Consider the following 23,723-nt stretch of genomic DNA (forward strand, 5'->3'; position numbering starts at 1 on the left):
CGAAATGTCAAGACTTTGCGGTTTTGTGACTCTTGTCGTCTTTCAGCACCCTCCTCTGCAGTGTTTCCTGTGTCTTAGGTGTAAGGCTTGAGTTACAATGTATCCACTGAGCACCATAGATCCATTGTTCTCTGCTCTTTGACTAGTTGTGTCTTTCTAAAGTGATCTGTGCTGTGAAAAGCAGCATATTTCATGGTGAGTGACAGCTCCACGTACCTGTGGGTATAAAGATGAGTACTTAGAAAGCACTTAGGAATATAATGGGATAGGAAAGTGGCCATAGTGGGTTCTCCTCTGAGATCTATGACCTCACTGGTAGCAACACGTGGTTGGCTAGGTTTTCATTTACCAGGAATGATTTTCTTCTTGTTCAGCCAGCCTGAAGTCTGATTAGATGGCTGTGGGTTACCACCAAACCATAAATGCCACCATTGCACCTCTAGAGTTATCTCAATGTGGGGATCATCATTGTGACTCACAGGTGCCACAGCTGAGTAGGATCATTGAATGATTTCCAAACTTGGCAACCTGCACAGCACCTTCTGGTGTTTTGAAAGCTAGACTTTGGCTCACAGGGGGCCGGATTTGTCTGAGTCCTGTACCTGAAGTGTGTGCTGTCTTCAGCAAAAGGGACTTCAACTTCTGGGGATCAAGCAAAGGCAACAGCAGTAAACTACACTGTTTCCGGAGTATCTTAGACTCCCCTTACCAGCAACTCAAGAGAAGTTTCCCATTCCTGACAAAAAGTTCTGTACTCTATGACTCACAAGGAAGGCATTATCAACCAAGTGCCATGAAGTCATTTAAAGTATATATATATATATATATATATATATATATATATATATATATATATGTGTGTGTGTGTGTGTGTGTGTTTGTGTGTGTGTGTATATGTGTGTGTGTGTGTGTGTGTATATATATATATATATATATATATATATATTAGGTAAATATGAAATAAAACTATTCCTAATGTAGTCTTTTTCTATACTTTGAACTCGTTCTCCAAGTTAACCCTGTTGTTTCATAGAATTAGAAATGTTGATTTTAAGAAATGTTATGGCCTTAAAAATCTAGTCAGTATTATACAGGACACATGTCAAAACTACCCAATATGTCCCTGTCAGTGCCTGGGTGAAAGCTCTGATTGTTTCATTGTCTTGATTTCCAAATTAATGATCCCCAGGCAACACAGCACATGGAAATATACAACTGAGCTTCTAAACTCCAAGAAGTAGGATCTCTCACTGAGGAGTCTGCCTACTATGGAGGCCATGTCCTGCCCTTCCTATGAGAAGAGAGGGAACTTCCAGTTACTTGAACATCTCTTTTCAATTCTGTATTTTCTAGCCCATGTCCGGTGTCATTTCCTCACTACAGAATAAGCACGCAAAGAGATCAAAGCCTTTGAGGAGCTACAGGCAATTCAGTAATGGGATCACATAGGTTGAGGACCCTACTGGTAGTCTTGGTTCTCTTGTGTTCTTTTAGGATTGACACCATTTGGGGTGTCAGTTTAATGAAAATACATGATTTTGAAGGAGGTTTCAAAGAGATGATAAAGGCTGTAGTGGGTTACTTGACAGAGTAAATGGAGTCTGAATTAGACCAAGGGATGCAAGGAAATTCCTGGCAGGAAGTGAAGTGTGAGCAAGAGGCCTTATCATATCCATATCCATACAGGTCAGCAGCAGAAGCAGCAACCAAGAGAAGGCAGTGCAGGATCTGATATGGGACAGAGTTGGGGCCCTGCTTTACTGCACCAGCAAACTCCAAAGCTATGCCCCACTTTAGTTAATGATTATGATTCTCTCCTCTTTGTTCCATTCAGCTTCTACCGTACGGAGACATGGCTTGGGCCTCCAGCATTGATGAATTCTTTAAGAATTTTAAGAGGGAAAGCCAAATCCTTTCTGAGGAAAACATCATCTTGATTAAAACCTGCATCCAGGAAAATAACCTCCAGGATGCACTTTCTGTAATTCACAATGCACTGGAAGACATCGAGAATGCCCGACTGAACATTGCTGTGACAGGGGAGACAGGGACAGGGAAGTCCACCTTCATCAATGCCCTGAGGGAAATGGGCCAGGAAGAAGAACATGCAGCCCCTACTGGGGTGACAGAGACAACCATTGAGAGAGTGCCATACCCACACCCAAAGCTTCCTCAGGTGACAATATGGGACCTGCCTGGCATTGGGTCCACTTCCTTCCCACCAGAAAACTACCTAAAGGAAATGAAGTTTGCTGAGTATGACTTCTTTGTTATCATCTCAGCTACACGCTTCAAAGAAAATGATGCACAACTAGCAAAAGCCATCGAAATGATGAAGATGAATTTCTACTTTGTTCGAACCAAGATAGATAATGACATATATAATGAAAAGAAAAGTAAACCTAGGGCCTTCAATAAAGAGAATGTCTTGATGAAAATCCGAGGTGACTGCTCAAAGCATCTCAAGGAAGTCCTCTCCAGTGAGCCTCCAGTCTTCTTGGTCTCTAATCTTGATGTGTCTGACTATGACTTCCCAGACCTGCAAACAAAACTCCTAAGGGATCTGCCAGCCCACAAGCGACACGCTTTCATACTGTCCTTAAACAGTGTTACTGAGACCACCATTAACCTCAAGAGAGATTCCCTGAAGCAGAAAGTCTTTCTAGAGGCCCTGAAGGCTGGAACATTGGCCACCATTCCATTGGTTGGCATGATTAGGGATGATTTAGAGGATCTGAATGAAACATTCAATCTCTACAGGTCTTACTTTGGGCTGGATGATGCCTCATTGGAAAACATTGCTAAAGATTTTAACATGCCCGTGGATGAACTCAAGGAGCACCTTCGGTTTCCCCATTTGTTTGAGGAAGACAGCAATGAGTCCTTGGAAGACAAACTATGGAAATATATCCAGCACATTTCCTCAGTTACTGGTGGACCAGTTGCTACTTGTATTTACTACAGAAAGACTTACTATCTGCAGAATCTCTTTCTTGAAACTGCAGCAAATGATGCCATAGCTCTTCTTAATAGGGAAGATCTTTTTGAAAAGAAGGTGGGAACATACATATCTAATGCCCCCGATTACTGGGAATGATGGGAAATGAGGCACAAGCTCCCATGGGTGTTTACATCTGGCCTTGTTTTGGATCCTGAGTCATAACCTTCTACAAAGTAACAAACCTTGTCTTTGGAGTGCCTGAGAGTTCATCCTTTTCCTTGTCTGAGCCCAAAGATCATTGTGGCAAAGGCTAGAGTGTTCTGTAGCACAAGGAGAAGTAAAGTCATCAACATTGTGCAAGTGCATGAGAAAACCTCACTTCCAATAAACTCATATGTAAAAAATGCCCATGATAATAGGGATTTGATTTGTGATTTGGTAGTAAAATGAATCCTGGATCTTTTATGCCTGTGAAAGTCTTCACATACTTTCTCATTCTCAGAGTTGGGTCTGCTTTGACACATTAATTTGAGGGGTCTTGAAACAGGGACATCAGGTATCCAACACTGTGTAGACAGACACGCCTCTCTAAGAGGAAGGAGCCACACAACAGGTGGGGACTGTGATCATTAGCCAAGATCCATCCCGGAGGAGCTTGTTTAAAACAGAAGACTCATCACATCTGTAGATGCTCTTGGTCCACATAAATAAAGTCATCTATTTCATATCCTTCCCTAGCCAATGCGAGTGAATTGGAAATTCACATTATTTGATTGCCAACTGAAAGTCTGATTATGAACTCTCTCTCCTTGTAATTTTGCTCTCTGAAAAAAAACTGAAAAACCCTGCTTCAATGATTTTCTGAATCTCCCAGGAGCATAATTGGTACTGCACACATTTGACCTTGGCCAGGATGGGGAGCTGTTGTTAACTGTTTTGTACCACTACCCTGTTGACATTCATATCTGTTATGGATTTTCTGATAGTAAGACAGAATGTGAGATGGGCTGAGAACCATATGAGAGATTATCTTGATTATTTTATTTTGTTATATCTCATTATGTTATATATCACTGATTCTGGAAGAACCATCGTTTTTCTTTAAAGATGCTTCTTTATTGATCCTCTGGGAATTTCACATGATGCACCCCAATCCAAATCGCCTCCCACTGCTGCCGTATCTGCCTCTCACACCTGCAGCATACCCCATAAAGAACCCTCCAAATTGATTAAAAACAAAAAAAGACAAGCAAAAATGACTTCTGTCTCCTTCTTTCCCATCTCTCTAACACCTCTTCATTTGACAGAGGGGCTTTGTAAAGTGTGGTGTGTCACACAGGATACACTTTTGTCCAGTCTTCCCTACCTGAAAATGTTCATGGTAATGAGTCATTGTTCTGGTTCAAGGCCTCTGGCACTACATCATCACTGGACCCTCGCAGAAACTCCTCTTGGTTATCCTGATTGTCCCAGAATCTTGGAGAACCTGTGACTATTGTTCTGCAGGATCAGGTCTGTCACATGTGCCAGCAGGTCGTAGATTGGGTAGATGTAAGGGTGGGCCAACCCGAGGCCCTGGATCTGGGTCTATTTGGTAGCTGTGCTCCTCAGTTGAGGTTGATGGGACCACCCGTCTCAGGAGATGTGTGGAGCCAGCTCTCCTAGGCCCATGTCATCAAGGATAGCTCAACCATACCCATGGTGTGGGAGGGGACATCTCCCATGAGTGCAGAGGCTAACTCTCCCTTCAGGAGCAGTACCTGCTCTCCTGCTTTAGTGTCCAACCAGGGGCAGGTCAGTGACCTAAGTTGCCAGCTCAGCATGTCCCTCAGATTTCAACATGCATGGTTCCTATGACCCCCATGTATAACACAGGCCATGGAAATCAACACAGATCCCAACTGCTGCAGAAACATGGGACCATATATGGCATTAGGCAGCAGCTCAGGTCCATATATCACTATGGCCCCAGTGGTGGCAGCACAGGCCTCCCAGATCAGTATGGTTCTGGCAGCAGGACAGCCCTTGAAGAGCAACATGATCTCACAGGGCTGACCACACCCCAGGCATCTGCCACCCTCGGTGGTAATAAGAACCATAGATATTAATTCAGACCCTGGCTGCTATAGGGCCATGGACCTTGATATAGCTCTCAATAGCAGCCCAAATGACATCATAGCCCCAACTGACAGCACAGTAACTCAGATTGGCAAGATCCAGAGACATCAGACATCAGTATGGCCACAAGTTGAGGCCTAGACCCTCGGCATCTGTGTGGCTTTTGGTGGTAGTGTGGGTCATGGATTTCAATACAGACAAAGACTGTGGTAGGACCACAAATCAGACATGACCCTCAGATATAGCAAAGACCCTGTTATCACCATGACCCTGGGTGGCACCACAGGCCATTCAGATCTCTAATGGCCTCAGGGCCCCATGGTTTTTGGTGACCCAAATGGCCAGAGATGGTGCACATCCCAGGCATCCTTGTGGCCTTTGGTGGCAATATGGGTCATGGATGGGTCATGGATATCAACACACCCTAGCTGTGGTAGGACTAAAGGCCCGGCATCACAGTCAGTCAGTCACCCTGGACTATGAGGACCCGGGATAGCCTGTGGGTGTCTTTGACCTGTCTGAGCTGAGTGGCACCAGGAATGCCTGTGGATGCCTACAGCCAGCCTGGACTGTGGAAGAACCATCTTAATTGTAGCGGCCTAGAGTTCAGCTCTCAGCTGCTACCCAGGTTTCCTTGGGAGAAATGCCTCTCAGGAGCAAGGGAAAAGAAAGATTTCTATAATAACTTCACACACATGGGTAAATGCTCTTCATTCCATGTGCTCCTTAACACTCATCATGCTGCTGTTTCTCCTTCCATCTTCGTTCTTCTGTGTGTTACCTATCCATTCATGAGCAACAATTTGTTAGTAATTAAAGCAGGCTACAAAGCAAACCCTAAGGGACACATATCCTTTGTAGATATAATAGGAGTCTCATATAGCAAATATCTATCAGCCTAATTGGTGGCTGACATCAGCTGCAGGATGTAAAAGTTCGGACTCTTAAAGGGACAGTTACAAGAATTACAAAGGGAAGAGTCTAAGATATTGAGACAACTAAGGAAGAGGCAAAGAATATGTATACTATTTTATATTTCTCAAGTGTGATTAATAATATCTGGACGTGGTTAGTCATTTAACAGCCTTTTGCTATTGATCACTTGTATCTGAGGACCTAAACTTAAACAGTTAAGTCTACTGAGCCTAAAATCTTGCATAAAAATTGGTGTAGCTATACAGAGTGTTAATTCCTGTTTTGATTCATAGCAGGGAGGTGACAGTAAAGCAAGTGAAGATGGACTTTCTGTCCCGCCCAGTCAAGCAGGTATTTAGTCCCAAATAAAAACAAAGAGGATTATATTAATTATTAACTCTTTGGCCGATGGCTCAGGCTACTTATTGGCTAGCTCTCTCATAATTATTAGCCCATTTGTATTGAATAATGTATTGCCACAAGCTGTGGCTTACCTGCAATGCTCCAGCATGTTACTCCTTGCATGTTACTGGTTCCACAACCATATTAATTCCCCCCAGTGGCTCCTCTCCCAGTTCCACTTCCCAGAATTCTCCTAGTGTGGTAGCCCCACCTATACTTCCAGAATGGCTACATCTGGCATGTCCAATGGTCAAAACAGCTTTATTCAACAGTCAATCATGGAAACATGTATTCACAGCAAACAGAAGGACATCCCCTATCAAGGAAGCTTAGAGCAACATAGGTGCTATTGGTCTCTTCACATACTAAGTTATATCAAGGACAGACATCTACAAGACTGCCCTGATTCATCATTAATCTGTGAAGGATTAGGCCCAAAAAGGCCAGACACCTGCAATTCTGACAAAAACAACATAGGGAGGAAAGCCTGTTTGTCTCAGAGTGACAGTGAATTGCAGGCCATCATTCCAGAGGTGACAGGTGGCAGAAGCAGTGGGGTCCATCAAATCAGAAGGCTGTCTGTAAGACAGCAGAGAAGAAGCAGAGAGAACTAGAGGACAAGAGGCAGCAATTCAGAGTCCTGGTCCTCAAGACCTACTAAGAGTCCCCAGACCCAGGATCCACAGCATTAACTATAGGAGCCTAAAGAACACATTTCAGATTCCAAACATAACAGTATTGTATTCTGAAAACCCCAGTGTTTGGGAGGACTTGATGTTGCAACTTTTATAAAAACAGCCTGGAGCAAGAACTCTGTCTTCTTTGGTGATGTTGGATCTTCCTCAAGGTCTTGACTGATGTAATTAACAATATGGAGTTTGTTCAGTGTCACTCCTCACTCAGAATTTAGTATCATCAAAAACACAGCTCCAGATCCCCTCTAGCTAATGGTTAGTATATCTGGGTAGTACAACCTGGCCAGGTTGACATATAAATTTCATCCCTACAGTCTCCATGATAATCATTATTTCTTTTTATTTCCTCCTTTACATACATGTACGTGTATGTATAAAGACTTGTATATCTAAAAATATACATACATTTCACTGTGTTTCTATACTTCTTGTCACAGAGAAAAGCCATTGCTTCCATACTGCAGAAGGAATGTGTGAGCAGCTGGCATGGCCTGTTCTTAACAAAGTCTATCTGTGAGGACGGGAGCCCCCGGTCCTATTTACAGGAAAGTACAATTCAAGCACATGACACTGCCCACTGATGACAACAATAAACATCTGTCTGCTCAGACCATTACATTTTGTCCCCAGAGGTTAGGATTCATTTATTCCATTGACAGGTTAAAATAGATGGGTGAGCAGAGACTGTGGGAGAGGAGCTCATGTCTGGAGCCTCTGCCTCTGATTGTCTGGAGACACAGGTGCCCCTTCTTCCTACCATACACTCATCCTGTCACATTCTTAGTGACAATCTGTCTAAGCCTTGACGATAAACTCCTCCTTGGTTTCACTGTGGGAGTCACAACACAATTCTAGGTGTTGATGAACTGGGGTAGAGCAGCTGACTATATTAAACCTGCAGCCCCGGCTCATATTTCCAAGCTATTATACATTAAGATGAGGAGGGGAGACAGGTGAGCAGCCACCTTTGTCCGTGGATGGTGAGATACAGGGGAAGTATACTCCTTCAGAACCTTCATATCACAATGAGACCTTCAAGGAAAGAGGGGGCCAAGGTCACAGGGATCTCCGGGCCTGGGTACTGCAGCCAGCTTGCTTGGCCCAGGAGGACCGAGAGACTAGGAGTCTTCTGAGAGAGCAGGTTTACTACTCCCAGTCAGGGCAGAGGGCAGAGGTAAGTACAGAGGTCAGAGCTCCCACCCACCAGGAGAGGGAGTGCCTCAGACCTGTCCACAACCACCATGAGACCTGTCAGTGTATTCCACCTGCTTACACCCACCAGAAGAAAACCTTGGACTGGGACCCACCAGGAAAGGAAGAGACCCCCACCTATACCCACTGAAAGAAGGCATGGGAAGATGACAATATAAGAACAAATTCAATGACAGAAAAATCAATATGATGCCACCAGAATCTGGGGACTGTACACCAGCAAGATTTGAACATCACAACACAGATGAAGCAGAAGAGAACGAACTTAAAAACAACTTCATGAAGATGATAGAGACCCTAAAAGAAGAAGTGAGAAATACTTTAAAGAAATAGAAGAAAAAACAAACAAGAATTTCAAGAAATGGAGGAAAAGACAAAGCAAAAATTGCAAGAAACTGTCCAAACAGTGCAAGGTTTGAGAGTTGAAACAGAAAATAAAAAACACAGTCTGAGGGAATGCTGGAAATAGAAAAGCTAGGTAAGTGATCAGGAACTACAGATGCAAGCATAACCAACACAATACAGGAGTTAGAAGAAAGAATCTCAGTTGTTGAAGATTCATTAGGAGAAATAGATTCATCGACCAAAGAAAATCTTAAATACAATAAATCCCTAACACAGAATATCCAAAAAATATGGGACACCATGAAAAGGCCAAAGCTAAGGATGATAGGGATAGAAGAAGGTGAAGAAACCCTGTCCAAAGGTGCAGAAAACGACCAGCGGTTCTGGCAGGACCAGGTACAACAGGCCCTGCATCTGGGCCTGTGTTCCAGTGCCTGGGGATCGCCTGGGAACTGCACAGATCTTCCAATCCCGGCAGGAGCCAAACATCCCAGACACCACGTCTTCTCTCCCACCAACGAGACCAGGAAACCAGTGGATCCAGCAAAGGTTCCAGGGGACCAGGTGGGAGGCTAAGCACCCCAGATTCCTGGTCTTCTTCTCCACCCAAGGGACCAGAAGGAGGACAAGGAATAGAAAATCTACCAGATCATTGGACTTGCTAGCACCCACCAAAAGGGAACTCTGGTCCCCTAACCACCAGACCAGTAAGGGGCTCTTTCTGCACCCACTTGAAGAAGAGATGGGAAAGAGACAATACCAAAACACACTCAGCAACAGAAAGACAAATATGACACCACCAGAGTCTAGAGACTCCACACCAGCAAGACCCCAACATTCCAATGCAATGAAGCAGAAGAGAATGACCTTAAAACCACCTTCATGAAAATGATAGAGGCCCTAAAAGAGGATATAGGAAAATCCCTCGAAGAAATGAAAGAAAAAACAAACCAAAAAATGCAAGAAATGGAAGAAAAAACAAAGCAAAAAATGGAAGAAGAAACAAACCAAAAAAGGCAGGAAATGGAGAAGAAACAAAGCAAAAAATGCAAGAAATGGAAGAAAAACAAAACAAAAATGAAAGAAATGGAAGAAGAAACAAATAAAAAAAGGCAGGAACTGGAAGAAAAAAAACCAAACCAAAAAATACAAGAACTGGAAGAAAAAGCAAACCAAAAAATGCAAAGAAATGGAAGAAAGAACAAACCAAAAAATTCATAAAATGCAACAAATGGACAAAAAGATAAACCGAAAATTGCAAGAAACAATGCAAACAGTGCAAGGGTTGAAAACTGAAATAAAGATAATAAAAAAAAACCCCACAATCTGAAGAAAGGCAGTGTAGGGAAAAGGGACCAGTCAAAGAAACACACCCTGAGCAGAGTCAAAGAAACACACTTTGGTCCTGCAACCAGAACCAAAGAAATGTATCCTGACCATAAAAACTTTGTCCCTGGAATCAGAGCCAGTGAAAGAAATGCACCCTGGCCCTACAATTGGAGCCAAAAGGCTAAAAAGGACCAGAGAAAGAAACACACTTTGGCCCTGAAACCAGAGCCGAATCTGACCCTAATCCTGTGTAAAAAAGTAACCAATCCCGGAGCAGAGCTCTAGCCAATCTGAGCTCAGCACTGAAATCGGACCAATCCCTACTCTGGAAAAACTTCCCCGCCCCCAAGAATCCCTATATAAACTCTGTGTATGTTCAGTTTGGCTGGTCCAGCTGCCTTCCAATAAACCCTTTTGGATGAGCTTTGGGTGAAGATCTTCTTTTGCGGTGGCAACAGAGCACAGGCGACCCTGGGCAGAGCAGAGCAGAGCGAGCAGAGGCGACCCTGCGAAGAGCAGAGTGAACAGGGATGTAACACTTGCAGGGGAAACCTTCCTCCGCAGAGGTAGTTGTTACACTCTGCTCCCCCCTCCCTACACTCTGCTCCCCCCTCCCTGCTCTCAGCTCTCCAGGAGCAGAGCTGAACTGTAGAAACTTCGCCCGAGAAACCTCCTGCCAAGCAAAACTGCTACACTAGGCGAACATCCCCAGCTGGAAGACCCTGTCCTGCTGGAGCGGAGCTGATCCACCGGAGAAGCCTTTCTCTGAGGCAAGGCTGTAAGCTGCCAAGCTTACTGCAACCCGTGGTGGTCCTTGGCTCCCGAGCTCCAGGATACCTTTCCACCTGAGCTGTGTAACACTCAGTATTCTGTGACTCCCAAGTGCCAGAATACCTGACCCACTCCTGTTCCATCCTGTCCCGACCCATCCCGAAACGCTTACAGGCAGGAAATAGAAAAGCTGGGCAAATGATCAGGTACTACCGATACAAGCATTATCAACAGAATACAAGAGATGGAAGAGAGAATCTCAGGTGTTGAAGATACACTAGGAGAAATGGATTCATCAACCAAAGAAAATCTTAAGTCCAACAAGTCCTTAACACAAAACATCCAGGAAATATGGGACACCATGGAAAGACCAAACCTAAGAATAATAGGTATAGAAGAAAGAGAAGAAAACCACCTCAAGTTCTGGCAGAGAGCTTGGGGAGCTGGGCACTGTGGCCTCCTTCCTCCGGGTCCCCCACCGCCTCCGGCCTGTGCCGGGTGAGCCAGGGGCCAGGGAGCAGCTTCGGTCTGCATCCTGAGGATCCTAGGAGCCGGAGCCCTCACAGCAGCCACAGGCCCAGCCGAGCCGCAATCCTACAGCGACTCCTTCTCCACCAGCGAAGCGCTGGGATGGCAGTGACCTCTGCCAGTGGCCTCCTCGACCCCACCAGACCCCTGCTCTCCAGGGCCAGCCCCATGGAGAAGCTCCAGGCAGGCCTTCCAGGACTTCTCCTGGTGTAGGCGGGTGTGGCATGGTGGACAGAATGGGACCACCCGAAGGCCAAGGTTGGCCCTTTGGGGCCTCTGCAGCCTGAGGCGGTGGATTTGCACAGGAACCCTCGGCCATCACTGGGAGCGAGCCTCCTGGTTGACAAGCCCTTGGACCTGGATGAATGAGACCTCGACGGTCCTGGAGGAAGGTGAGCCGAGCCCTGCATAGCGGCCGGAGGAAGGTTCGGTCCTGAGGGCGCGGGTTCTCCTTCCACCCGAAAGAAGCCTGAATGAGACATCGTATGCGGCCAGTCGGAAACGCTGGCGAAGATTTGCTCACCGCCCTAGAAGGCCTTGTATATAATATGAAAAAGCTGTTCTCAACCTTTCCCCCGACCCTTTTAGAGAGACCTTTGGCTAAATCTGGACATGTAGCTATAGTTGATTGCCGACGCAGGGTAAAGTAGAGGTAGGACATCACATGTGTGTATCCAGTCATCTTAAAAAAACATTGTGGACGTGTCTTCCAGAAGTGACTTTGCAATGGAATTGTTTAAGCCACATCTAGAAAAGACCCCAGGAGCAACACTCGTCATTGTCTGTTCAGTAGGCCAGAGGACCCAGCAGGAGGAAGAAGAGGTCCAGAGCCAGGCTGGTTGTGTGAAGACGTCTGTTTTTGGTGTTCTATTGTATATACATTTTATTCATTTCAACCCCCCCCCGTGTGTGTGTGTGTGTGTGTGTGTGTGTGTGTGTGTGTGTGTGTGTGCTTGCGTGAACGCGCTTTCTCACAGTGTGATGTGTGTTTGACAATGCCAAGTATTTTTTGGGAAAGATCTTTCTAGATAGTCTAAAGTGCCTGATATATTTTATAAGTAGCAGTAGTAGTAAAACAATACATTATGTAAATATGTTTTTGTTAGGATTCATTTGAAATATTGTTTGAGGAGGAATAGCCCTCCTGAGCTGACCACATTGTGTTTGTCCCCTGGTTTCCAGGAGAAGGAAATGAAGAGCTCTAAGTCATTGTGTTCCATGGGCGGAAAAGAAACCATTGTCCCATTTTGTTAGGCTTTGCTGTGTAAATAGCATATGTAATTATATAAAGGACAAAGGAGTCCTATTTACAGCATCTGGTCACTCTAGATGTTAAAGAGGTTGCCAGTGTATGGCAAAGTAGAGGTAGTAGAACAATATTTTGTACTTTTGTGTTAAAATTTTTCTTTTTGTGTTAAAAATTTTAAATTAGTACTCTTGATATAAGTGTGCCATTTACTGGACTGCTGTGTACATAGTGGACAACAGTCCTTACTTGAAACATCTGATCTATCTAGATGTTTAGAAGTGCCCAACGTATGTTAAATGTAGAGGTAGTAAAATATCACTTTGTAAATATCTTTTTGCTAAAATTCACGAAATGCTGCCTTTGGGGTGGAATTATGAACCCCTCTGTGAGCAGTTCCGTCTGTCCTTGCTCAGTGCTCTGGAGGAAGTGCTGGGAGGCAGCGAGGTCGTGTACTAGTGTTTTCATATGGGACCTCTCAGATGCCATTTCTATATATTTGCTGTGTACTGTATATAATGGACAAATATGTCTAAACATTTCAGCTTCTAGTCTCTAAATGTTAAAGAGATTGCTGATATATGACAAAGTAGTAAAATTAACACATTGTGTATACTGTTAAAATTTTTAGGAAAGATTTCTCTGTAAATGATTTGGGGATATGAATTTGTTCCAATTTCTAAGCATTGCATATGCCTGTATTTGTCTACTGGTTTGAAGGCAGAGAGAAGGGAGAAAAGAAGAAAGTGGGTCAAAGCCCAGATGGTTACATTTAGAAGATGCCTCAGATAATAACCATTGTAAAAGTGTTTGATACATTTAAAAGTAGAAGTAGTAGAATAAAACTTTGTATAAATGGTTTTTAAAAACTGGAGATACCATGTTTAGAAGTAGAATTGCTAACCCACCTCTGAGAGCAGTACTACCAGCTGTACTTGTTCAATGGATTGAGGAGGTGGGGGGGGGGAAGAAACTGCAAAAAGATTCCATTAGTGTGCTAGATAGTTTTAGCTCACCTGTCACCCTGTATATACATTTCATTTAGCCTTGCTATACTGTATATATTGTACATACTGGACAAAGGATTCCTAATTTTAGTTTGAAGGCATTAAAGGGGCTGCCAGTGTATGACAAAAGTAGAGTTAGTAAACTAACCCATTCTGTATACTCTGTGTTAAAGTCATACAAGGTTGTCTTCTGAAAGGGGTTGTGGAAGTCTCATCCAAGTGTTAGGTGCCTCTGTCATGTGATACAGGGGAGGTGGGAGACCAGAAGACACTTTGAGATCTACCCATTGTTACGTGTGTGTGGTTTCAACACTACTCTGTATATAGGGGACACAGTTATGTCCTCATCTGAAACATCTAGACCTTCTAGGTGTTTAGAAGTGCACAAAGTATGTTAAAGATAGATGTAGTAAATAATACATGTTGTAGATTATCCTGTTTAAACTTGTGGTGAAATGCTGTCTTTTGGAAATGGAATGCTAAGATCACTTCTGAGCAATATATACTTGTGCTGGTTTGGGAGGGAGGAAGAAAGAGAGTGTATGAAGAGCCTAATACTAATGTAAGCTTTGGTAATGCAAGATTAGCCATTGTCCTTTTGTCTGTGCATCTTATTTGTGCAATGTGTGCTGTATACAGAAGACGATAAGTCCAAATATACAGCACTTAGTTTTCCTAGATGGTGAAGAGGCTGCCAGTGTGTGACAGTAGAGTTAGTGAAAAGATGTGCTTTTAAAGTTGTGTTAAAATTCATAGTGAAAATTCTTAGGAAGTGAAATTGTTAATATTCTCCACAAAAAGAAAATAACGGTTACGTAAACTGGGTTGAGAGACATAGGAGAGGTTCTGTCACGACCACCTCGACCAGCAAGGAAGACGCGACTCAGGAATCCTTCTCACAAGCAGTTTATTCAGGACCTTGAACAAATCTTCTGACCCCAGGGAGTGCCCGCCCACAGCTTAAAAAGGCCCTTGGGCGGCCAACCCCGGTAAGCCATGTGGCGACAGCAGATAGGTCCACATACGAGGAAGCAAGCCTGATATCCAGCCTTGACCAAATAAGGAGTTGTTTATCACAGAGAGCACTTGCTGTCGGGCTAGCAGAGGCGGAAGCCAGCACCATCTTAAGGGTGCGGCATTTCGCAGCTCTCTACAGTTCCCCCTTTTTTGTTTAAAATGCAACAGGCAAGAGTAGAGGTCTGATCTCTGACAATGACAGGGACATTGTACTGATTTTTGTTTGGCGTCATCCACCCAACAAACATCAGACCCGTCCGATACCCTTTTTTCCAGAGGCGGGACTCTTGGGTACCAACCCGCATGCAATCAGACATGCTCTTCTCTGGGTCATTATTAGCTGACTCAGAGTGCAGTGCTCTGCCTCGCATCCTGAGCGTATTTAATTAGTTCTTAAGGTGGCTAACCATGCCTGTGGGGGACTGTCCTGCTTCAATATCGGTAAAGGCCTGAATGACCATGGCTGCATTGCCTCTTTGTGTGACTCTAATCTTACATAGAAACCACAAGCAAAACAGGGAGACCAACACCAAGAGACCTGTTAATGCTCCTATACCCGCCCACTCCTTAAGATGGTTCATTGTAGAAGTCAGCCAGGATGATAATCCTGATGCAAAGGAAAGGTCCACTCTGGTGGAATTCACATGGACCACTGCCATCCGGAGTTCTCTCATGGTGTCTTCAAAATCAGACGTCCAATTCTGTAGCAAAAACTGAGACAATCTTTTAGACAGGTTAGCTGCATGAGTGAAATTTTGATATTTTCTGGTTACAAGAGGATGAGGCTGCAGCATCAAAAGCAGCTGATGACTCTAGAAAATAAACTAAAGTCAGAGATGGATGAACACCGTCTCAGATTAGAAGGGAATTGGGCTACAGCCCACACCAGCACTGGCCCTGAGGAATCAGAAAATGAGGATGATGGCTACGATGTGCTTAAGCCACCTGTGCCGGCTGTCTAATGTTAGCTCCTCCTTTGGCTGGTTACCTCTGGATGGTGATCCTACAACAAACTTCAATGAGAGTTCCCAAGTTCCTGAGAGGCCCCTAAACCATTCCCTCGGAGAATCAACTCTGAACGAAAAGCAAGTAGCGGTCAGCAAGGTGGAGGTGCCACTGCTAACCCTGCTTCCACGGCCGCCTCACCACAGCTCTCGAGTGAGATTGAGCGTCTCATGAGTCAGGGCTACTCCTACCAGGACATTCAGAAAGCTTTGGTCATTGCCCACAACAACATTGAAATAGCCAAAAACATCCTCCGGGAATTTGTTTCTATTTCTTCTCCTGCCCACGTAGCTACCTAGCACATCTCTTCCTGCCGTGACTTCAGAGGACCCATGAGCCAGGCCTCCACTCAAGGAGCACCCAGGAAAGCAGTGGCTTCTTTTGGGATGTCCACAGTGAGGTCCCACCTTTTCTGTGGGTATTGATCGACACCCTGGTTCCAAGATTTCAAAGCAGTAGAATGACTATGGAGCAGCTAGTGTGTTTACTGTTGTGTTGGTCTTAAGAGTGTGTTTGTAGTTCTTTAGTCCCCATTAGGAGAGGGTGGATTTTTCAAAAAATTGAAAAACACAATAGCATACAGTATCTAGACTTTTGTGTATTTTCCATATTGTTCCTCAGTCCCATGCAAAATCAAGATCTCTCCCTAACTTCCAAAAATCTTAAATTCTTAGAATGAAGCAGCTCATTCAGAGCCAAAAAATTTGGGTGCAACTGAGAAGCACCCATAGCCAAACTAACAATGTTTTTACTTTCCGGTTGCTGCTAGCCAAACTAACAATGTTTCTTTTAAGCTTCTAATGTTTCTTTTTAGCTTTTACTTTGGGTTCCCTGCTAGCCAAGCTAACAATGTTTTTACTTTTGGTTCGCTGCTCCACGAACCATTTGTCCTGCTCTCTCTTTACCTTCAGAGAGGAGCAAACCAACTGCTCTTATCCCAGTCCTTTTTTTGCCCCGTTCTTGTCGTGGTCCCTTTTTTAGTCTAAGATTTTTTGATGGCAGCAACTCGTTGAGTGCCAGAAAAATTGGGCGGGATGTGGAATTACCCATGTTTTAATAACAAACAGTGAAAAGAAAACCCAAAAAATAAAATTAAATACCACCCAAAGGGCCAAGAAAAAAGAATAATACCCTTTGTTTCCTTTTACTCCGTCCGCTTTGACGCGGCTCTACTACTTTCCTTTTTGTCCCGTCCGCTTTGACGCGGCTCTACTACTTTCATTTTTATCCCGTCCGCTTTGACGCGGCTCTGCTGCTTTGCTTTCCCGTCCGCTTTGACGCGGCTCTGCTGACCGTTCTCCCCTTCTCTACGGGTGAGAACAATAATCCCGCTCTTTTCGCGGATCCCCGCCTTACCTGGGGACTTACTGGTGCACCCCCTGACTGCTGTGAGTTCTGAATTCCTTTCTTCGTACGAGCGTCCCCGTACGGGCCACCAACTGTCACGACCACCTCGACCAGCAAGGAAGACGCGACTCAGGAATCCTTCTCACAAGCAGTTTATTCAGGACCTTGAACAAATCCTTCTGACCCCAGGGAGTGCCCGCCCACAGCTTAAAAAGGCCCTTGGGCGGCCAACCCCGGTAAGCCATGTGGCGACAGCAGATAGGTCCACATACGAGGAAGCAAGCCTGATATCCAGCCTTGACCAAATAAGGAGTTGTTTATCACAGAGAGCACTTGCTGTCGGGCTAGCAGAGGCGGAAGCCAGCACCATCTTAAGGGTGCGGCATTTCGCAGCTCTCTACAAGGTTCTAGACCAGAACATTACTATTATAGGTATATGCAGTTTATTTATTGCACTGCACTGTACGTATGCTAGGGAAACAGAAGTGTTACTGGAAACATCTTATCTTTAGACTTTTAAGTGCATAATAGACTTGGTGTGGCAGGTGGATCTTGTGAGTTCCAGGCCAGCCAGGGTAAGAAGATGTGCATAATGGACTGATGGTAAGGCACTTGCCACTCAGCTTGTGACCTGAGTTTGTGCTCCATGACCCACATGATAAAAGGAGAAAACTGATTCACTAATTGTCTTGTAGCCTCCATACAAGTACAGTGGCATGTATGTGCTCACATGTACTAATTAATGTAAAAATGCACATGGTAAAAATAGAGGGTTAACACTTTCTAGAGACTATTATTTAATAGGAATGTTTATGGGGGTTGTGTGGAATTGTTAGACTTTATCTCTGAGCAGATGCTGTTACCAGGTGGAGGTGGATAGGGAAAGAACAGTGCAGGGTAAGGCACTGTGCCTGGTGGCTGCTTCCACCAGCCTAGCCATTGTTCCGGTGTGCATTTCAGTTAGTGTGGAATGTTGACAAGTATTAGAGGTTAAGTCCCAGTGTCTAAAGGAAGGGCTGTCTTCTGGGGTGGCCTTTGTAATACTTGCAGTAGAATCATCCTGGACTGGAGCTGTGCAGAGAAGAAGGATGAAGGAAGAGCTCTTTGCTGGGACCACCACATCTGGAAGACAGTTAAAGCTGTACCCAGGGATACCTACGTGCGTATGGGAAGATACTTGTGTTTATTGTGTACAAAGTTCATCCCACAACAGCTGAACTTCATGAATGTCCTTAGGAGAGTGTATGGTTAAAAGTATAGCTTCATAGGCTGACAGAAAAGGTGCCTCTTGAACATAGACTTGCTAAGCCATGCCTGGACAGTGTGAATTAATTCATGTTGCTAGGTTGACTGGAGGAGCACAGAAAGGTTCACAGGGCAAGATGTGCAGCGCCGTGCTGTGTTGAGATTGACATCCTGAGGACCCATGCCGTAGGTGCATCTTCAGTGCTCCACAGGAATACATTTATTGAGCAGGAACACCTTCATATTTTAGTATATACATCTGATGATAAACATAGGAATGCTGTTCTTAGTTGGTCTGCTGCTTTTTTGTTTCTCTAAGCTGAGCATTGAGGGAATGCAGAATCTTAATTGTAACTTCGCCAGTACTTCTATCTAGAAGCCTGCTGCCATTTTTGTCTTCTATGAAATTTGTGTTGCCAAGGAAGACAGGATTACAGTTTTGTCTGACAGATTGAGATGGTGTGGTGTATTCTTGGTTATCAAAATACTCATGTAGCATGGGATTTTTAGTTGGTGAATATTCACAATGTGGGGGAAAGCTTGGTACATACTGTATAATCTCAATTCCCTAAATGTATGTACATTTGCAGTATCTGGAAGGACACATCAAGCTGAACTGCTTGTGACTGGGAGACTGTTCATAGCTTCTTGTGTTTTGTTTCCTGTAATACACATGCTACAAAATAAAAGCTTCTTTTAAAAGCTTAAAAAAAAAAGAGAAAAGAAAACCACCTCAAAGGGGCAGAAAATATATTCAACAAAATCATAGAAGAAACCTTTCCCAACCTTAAGAAAGACATGCCAATGAAGGTACAAGAAGCTTACAGACCACCAAATAGAGTGGATCACAAAAAAGTACCCTCCCCACATAATAATCAAGACCCCAAATATACAGAATAAAGAAAGTATATTAAGAGCAGCTAAGGAAAAAGGTGAAGTAACATAGAAAGGCAGACCTATCAGAATTACACCTGACTTCTCCATGGAAACTCTGAAAGCCAGAAGGTCCTGGATAGATATTCTACCAACACTAAGAGACCATGGATGCCAGCCAAGACTACTATACCCGGCAAAGCTCTCAATCACTATAGATGGAGAAAAAAAGATATTCCATGACAAAACTAGATTCAAGCAATACATACCAACTAATCCAGCCCTACAGAAAGTTTTGGAAGGAAAACTCCAACCCAAGGAAGTTAACTACAACTAGAAAAACATAGGCATTAGAGAACCCCTCTCTACTAACAGCCAAAAGAACAAAGGGGTGAAATTCCACACATAAGTCCACCAACAACAACCATTGCAAATCGAAGAAGAATGAGCAATCAAAGGTCATTAATATCCCTCAACATTAATGGCCTTAACTCCCCCATAAAAAGACACAGCCTAGCAGAATGGATTCGAAGACAGAACCCATCCTTCTGTTGCATACAAGAAACACACCTCACCCTCAAAGACAGACATTATCTGAGAGTTAAAGGTTGGGAAAAATTTTTCCTATCAAATGGTGTGGAGGAAGTCCTGTGATTATGTCAATAAAGCACTGTTGAGCCAATAGGAATCTAGATAGGTGGGACTAGGAGTCCAGAAGGACTCTGGGAAGGTGAAACACAGAGAGTCGAGATGTAACGCCATGGGGTAGGAAGCCTGGAAACTTCTCCAGTAAGAGACATACTTAGATTAACAATTATGGGGTAATTACTTGAGTCAGAGCTAGCCAGTAAGAAACAAGCAAGGCCCACAGCTTCATAATTCATATAGCCTCCTGTGTGTTTATTTGGGACTGATGCGGCTCTAGAACCAGGCTGGCGGGAAGGCTTCTCACAAAGAAAAAGGCTTCTCTTTACATAATGGTTGTCAGAAGCGGGATTGAATTTCCACGTAGAATGACAAAAGCTTTAAAGGAACTTTAGAAACAGAAGAACGGAGAGAAGCACAGATTTTTGATAGCAGCATTTTTCTCAGGTGTTTTGCTAGCTACAAGCCGAGATTCACAAGGCTCGCTTACCGGAGTCTTCCTGACTCGGCATTAAAAAAAAAAAAACAGCAAGGTTGTTTTAAGAGACTCTGCTAATGATTGAAAGGGGTGTACGTACAGCTGGAAGTGGCAGCATTTGCTGGATGTCAGCATGGACTGAGGCAGTAAGCTGGAATCACGCTTACGCCCGCCATCTTGAAAAAAAACATCAGTTTAAACAGCCGCGGTTTTACAGATAAGACACGTGGCCAGAAAAACGTAAAGATTTACAGTAAAGTCAGACTTGGATGAACAAAACCTCTAAAGGTTTACAGTGTGTTTAAAAATATTTGTGAGATTGAGAGAGAAAATGAAACGTCAAAGTGGTAAATAAATAAAAAAGCCGGCGTTGTGGTGGCGCACGCCGGTAGGATTTACTCCAGAAGCAGAGGCAGGCGGATTTCCAAAGAGAAACCCTGTCTCAGAGAAAAATAAATAAATCAAAGTAAAAAAAAATAGAGTAATAATAATAGATAAATAAATAAGCCACGTAAAGATGGAAAATACACACAGAGTCTGGATACTGTATGCTATTGTGTTTTTCAGTTTTTTGATTGCTCAGGAAGGAACAACTGCTAAAGTACACATGGTTATAAATGCTGCTGAAATAATTCAACTTATATCTTTTGAAAATGCCTTAACTTCAAAATTTAAGTATAGGGATATGTTACTTGGGAAAGGAGATTTTGCTTATGTTTCTACAGAAAATGAAAAGCTGAGGATTCCTTCCAGGCTTCTGTGGTTTGATGAACCAAGACCGCTGGAAGCAGTGGACCAGGTGTTTCAACAACTGAAACAGCTAAGATGATGGAGCTTTACAGACCCCGGAAATATGGACTTATACAGGTTTCTGAGTTTTGTCATGATCCCCATGGTATGAACAGTGCCCCCTTCCAGCATGAGGCAGTTTGGAATGAGCGACATCCTAAATCCCATCTTGTTTATAAATCTTTGTTTACATTTAAATGGGATTGTTTATAATTGGTTAGTGATCACAACCAATCTCTTTTTAATGGTAAAAAAGGGGAATTATGGTATGGGTATTGTTTTTCATTTATTAATACAAATTCAAGGTCAACTTTGTGATGTGTATATTTCTCCTCTTGATTAAGTATTGTGCTTATACTGATCTTTTAAAACGTAATGCATAATTGAATGCAGACTATAGATAGTTACTTACAATAGAACTTATAGTTAGGTTAGTTAGGTAATTTAGGTTTTCTAGATAGATAGAGACGTATTTGAGACAGATAGATAGTCTTCAAACCTTTCAAAGACCTTCAGAAAATCGCATTTAAAATGGTTTAGGGTTTTTCTTGACAATGAGAAATGTCTGCTCCTGGCAGCACCAATTATATCTGAGAGGAAGATGGGCATCAAAGAAACTCGTTATGGAGTTTGATTTCAACATGGCAAGATTAGCCATTTGGGCAAGAAACTGCTCTTGCCTAGACTGTTTGACTGTTGCTGTATAAACTGGACATGCAGGACCCACAGGAAAGTGACTGGTAAACTCAGTCTTACAGGGTTCCTGCTTCATGGACGAGTCTACCAGACTTTCTGCAGGACACAGAAAAATGACTGACAGACTGCCAATGCAGATGGACAGTTTGAAATTTCCTGCTTTGCTGAGAAGTGTTCCAGACACATTGTGGCCTATGGGCTGAAGATGGATGCCCCAACGTTACAGAGGAACTTTGGGTGACTGTCCAGGCAGTAAGATATCTCTGTCAATCCTAGTGTTTATATATTATCCTTCCGTGGTCTTTGATAGAGTTGAAGACAGATAGTTAAAATTATAGTTTTCCTTAGTTATGATAAGAGATAAACTACATATAGGAGTTTGGACTCACAAGAATGAGATGGATGATATTTTCTTTAAATCTTGCTAAAATATTGTAACTATGTTCTTATTTGATAACTGTTCTGTTATATAAAATTTGACTGTGTTAAAGTTAAGACCTTTCTTTTTGTTTAAACAGAAAAGAGGAGATGTGGAGGAAGTCCTGTGATTATGTCAATAAAGCACTGTTGAGCCAATAGGAATCTAGATAGGTGGGACTAGGAGTCCAGAAGGACTCTGGGAAGGAGAAACACAGAGAGTCGAGATGTAACGCCATGGGGTAGGAAGCCTGGAAACTTCTCCAGTAAGAGACATACTTAGATTAACAATTATGGGGTAATTACTTGAGTCAGAGCTAGCCAGTAAGAAACAAGCAAGGCCCACAGCTTCATAATTCATATAGCCTCCTGTGTGTTTATTTTGGACTGATGCGGCTCTAGAACCAGGCTGGCGGGAAGGCTTCTCTCAAGGAAAAAGCTTCCCTTTACAAAATGGACCCAAGAAACAAACAGGGATAGCAATCTTAATATCTAACAAATTAGACTTTAAAAGAAAATCTATCAAAAGAGATGAAGGAGGTCATTACATACTCATCACAGGCGGAATCCACCAAGATGAAGTGTCTATCCTGAACATCTATGCCCCAAATACAAAGGCATCCACATTCCTAAAAGAAACATTATTAAAACTTAAAATACATATAAAGCCTCACACACTTATAGTGGGAGATTTCAACACACCACTCTCACCACTAGACAGGAATACCAGACAGAAACTCAACAAAGAAGCAAAGGTATAATAGAAGTAATGACCCAACTGGGATTAACAGACATCTATAGAATATTTAATCCACATAAAAAAGAATATACCTTCTTCTCACCACCACTTGGAACCTTCTCAAAAATCGACCACATACTTGGCAACATACCAAACCTCAGCAGCTTCAAAGAAATTGGAATAAACCATGCATCTTATCAGACCACCATGCTTTAAAATTAGAATTCAACAACAACACAAATTGCAGAAACCCTACAAACTCATGGAAATTGAATAATGCACAACTGCACCATTCCTGGGTCAAAGAAGAAATAAAAAAAGAAATTAAAGACTTCCTCGAATTCAATGAGAATGAGGACACAACATACCCAAACCTATGGGACACTTTGAAAGCAGTGCTATGGGGGAAGTTCATAGCAGTAAGTGTCCACATGAAGAAACTGGAGAATAGTTATACTAGAAAATTAACAGCACAGCTGAAAGCTCTAGAACACAAAGAAGCAAACTCCCCTAGGAGTAGTAGACTCCAGGAAATAATCAAATTGAGGGCTGAAATCAATGAAGTGGAAACTAGGAAAAGAATACAAAGAATCTATGAAACGAAGAGTTGGTTCTTTGAGGAAATCAACAAGATAGACAAACCTTTGTCCAAACTTACCAAACAGCAGAGAGTGAACATGCAAATTAACAAAATCAGAAATGAAAAGGGGAACATAACAATGGACTCTGAGGAAATTCAGAGAATCATCAGGTCATACTTTGAAAACCTGTACTCCACAAAATTAGAAAATTTAAAGGAAATGGACACCTTCCTGGATAGCTATCACTTGTCAAAATTAAATCAAGAACAGATAAGCAATTTAAATAGACCTATAACCCCTATGGAAATAGAAGCAGTCATCAACAGTCTCCCAACCAAAAAAAGCCGAGGTCCAGATGGCCTCAGTGCAGAATTCTACCAAA

At 43.1% G+C, this 23,723-nt stretch overlaps 1 protein-coding gene across 1 annotated transcript in view; it reads left to right on the top strand.

Annotated features, from left to right (window-relative positions):
- Nucleotides 1-23,723, top strand: part of LOC121141088 — a 48,856-nt gene that overhangs the window by 9,581 nt on the left and 15,552 nt on the right. The window contains exon 3 of the mRNA XM_040747937.1: nt 1,835-3,091. Coding sequence (XP_040603871.1) covers nt 1,853-3,091 — 1,239 coding nt within the window. The 5' untranslated portion in view covers nt 1,835-1,852. The remainder of the gene's footprint in view (nt 1-1,834; nt 3,092-23,723) is intronic.

This window comes from Mesocricetus auratus, unplaced genomic scaffold (genome assembly GCF_017639785.1).
Source record: "Mesocricetus auratus isolate SY011 unplaced genomic scaffold, BCM_Maur_2.0 Super-Scaffold_100007, whole genome shotgun sequence".
Taxonomy (NCBI): Eukaryota; Metazoa; Chordata; class Mammalia; order Rodentia; family Cricetidae; genus Mesocricetus; species Mesocricetus auratus.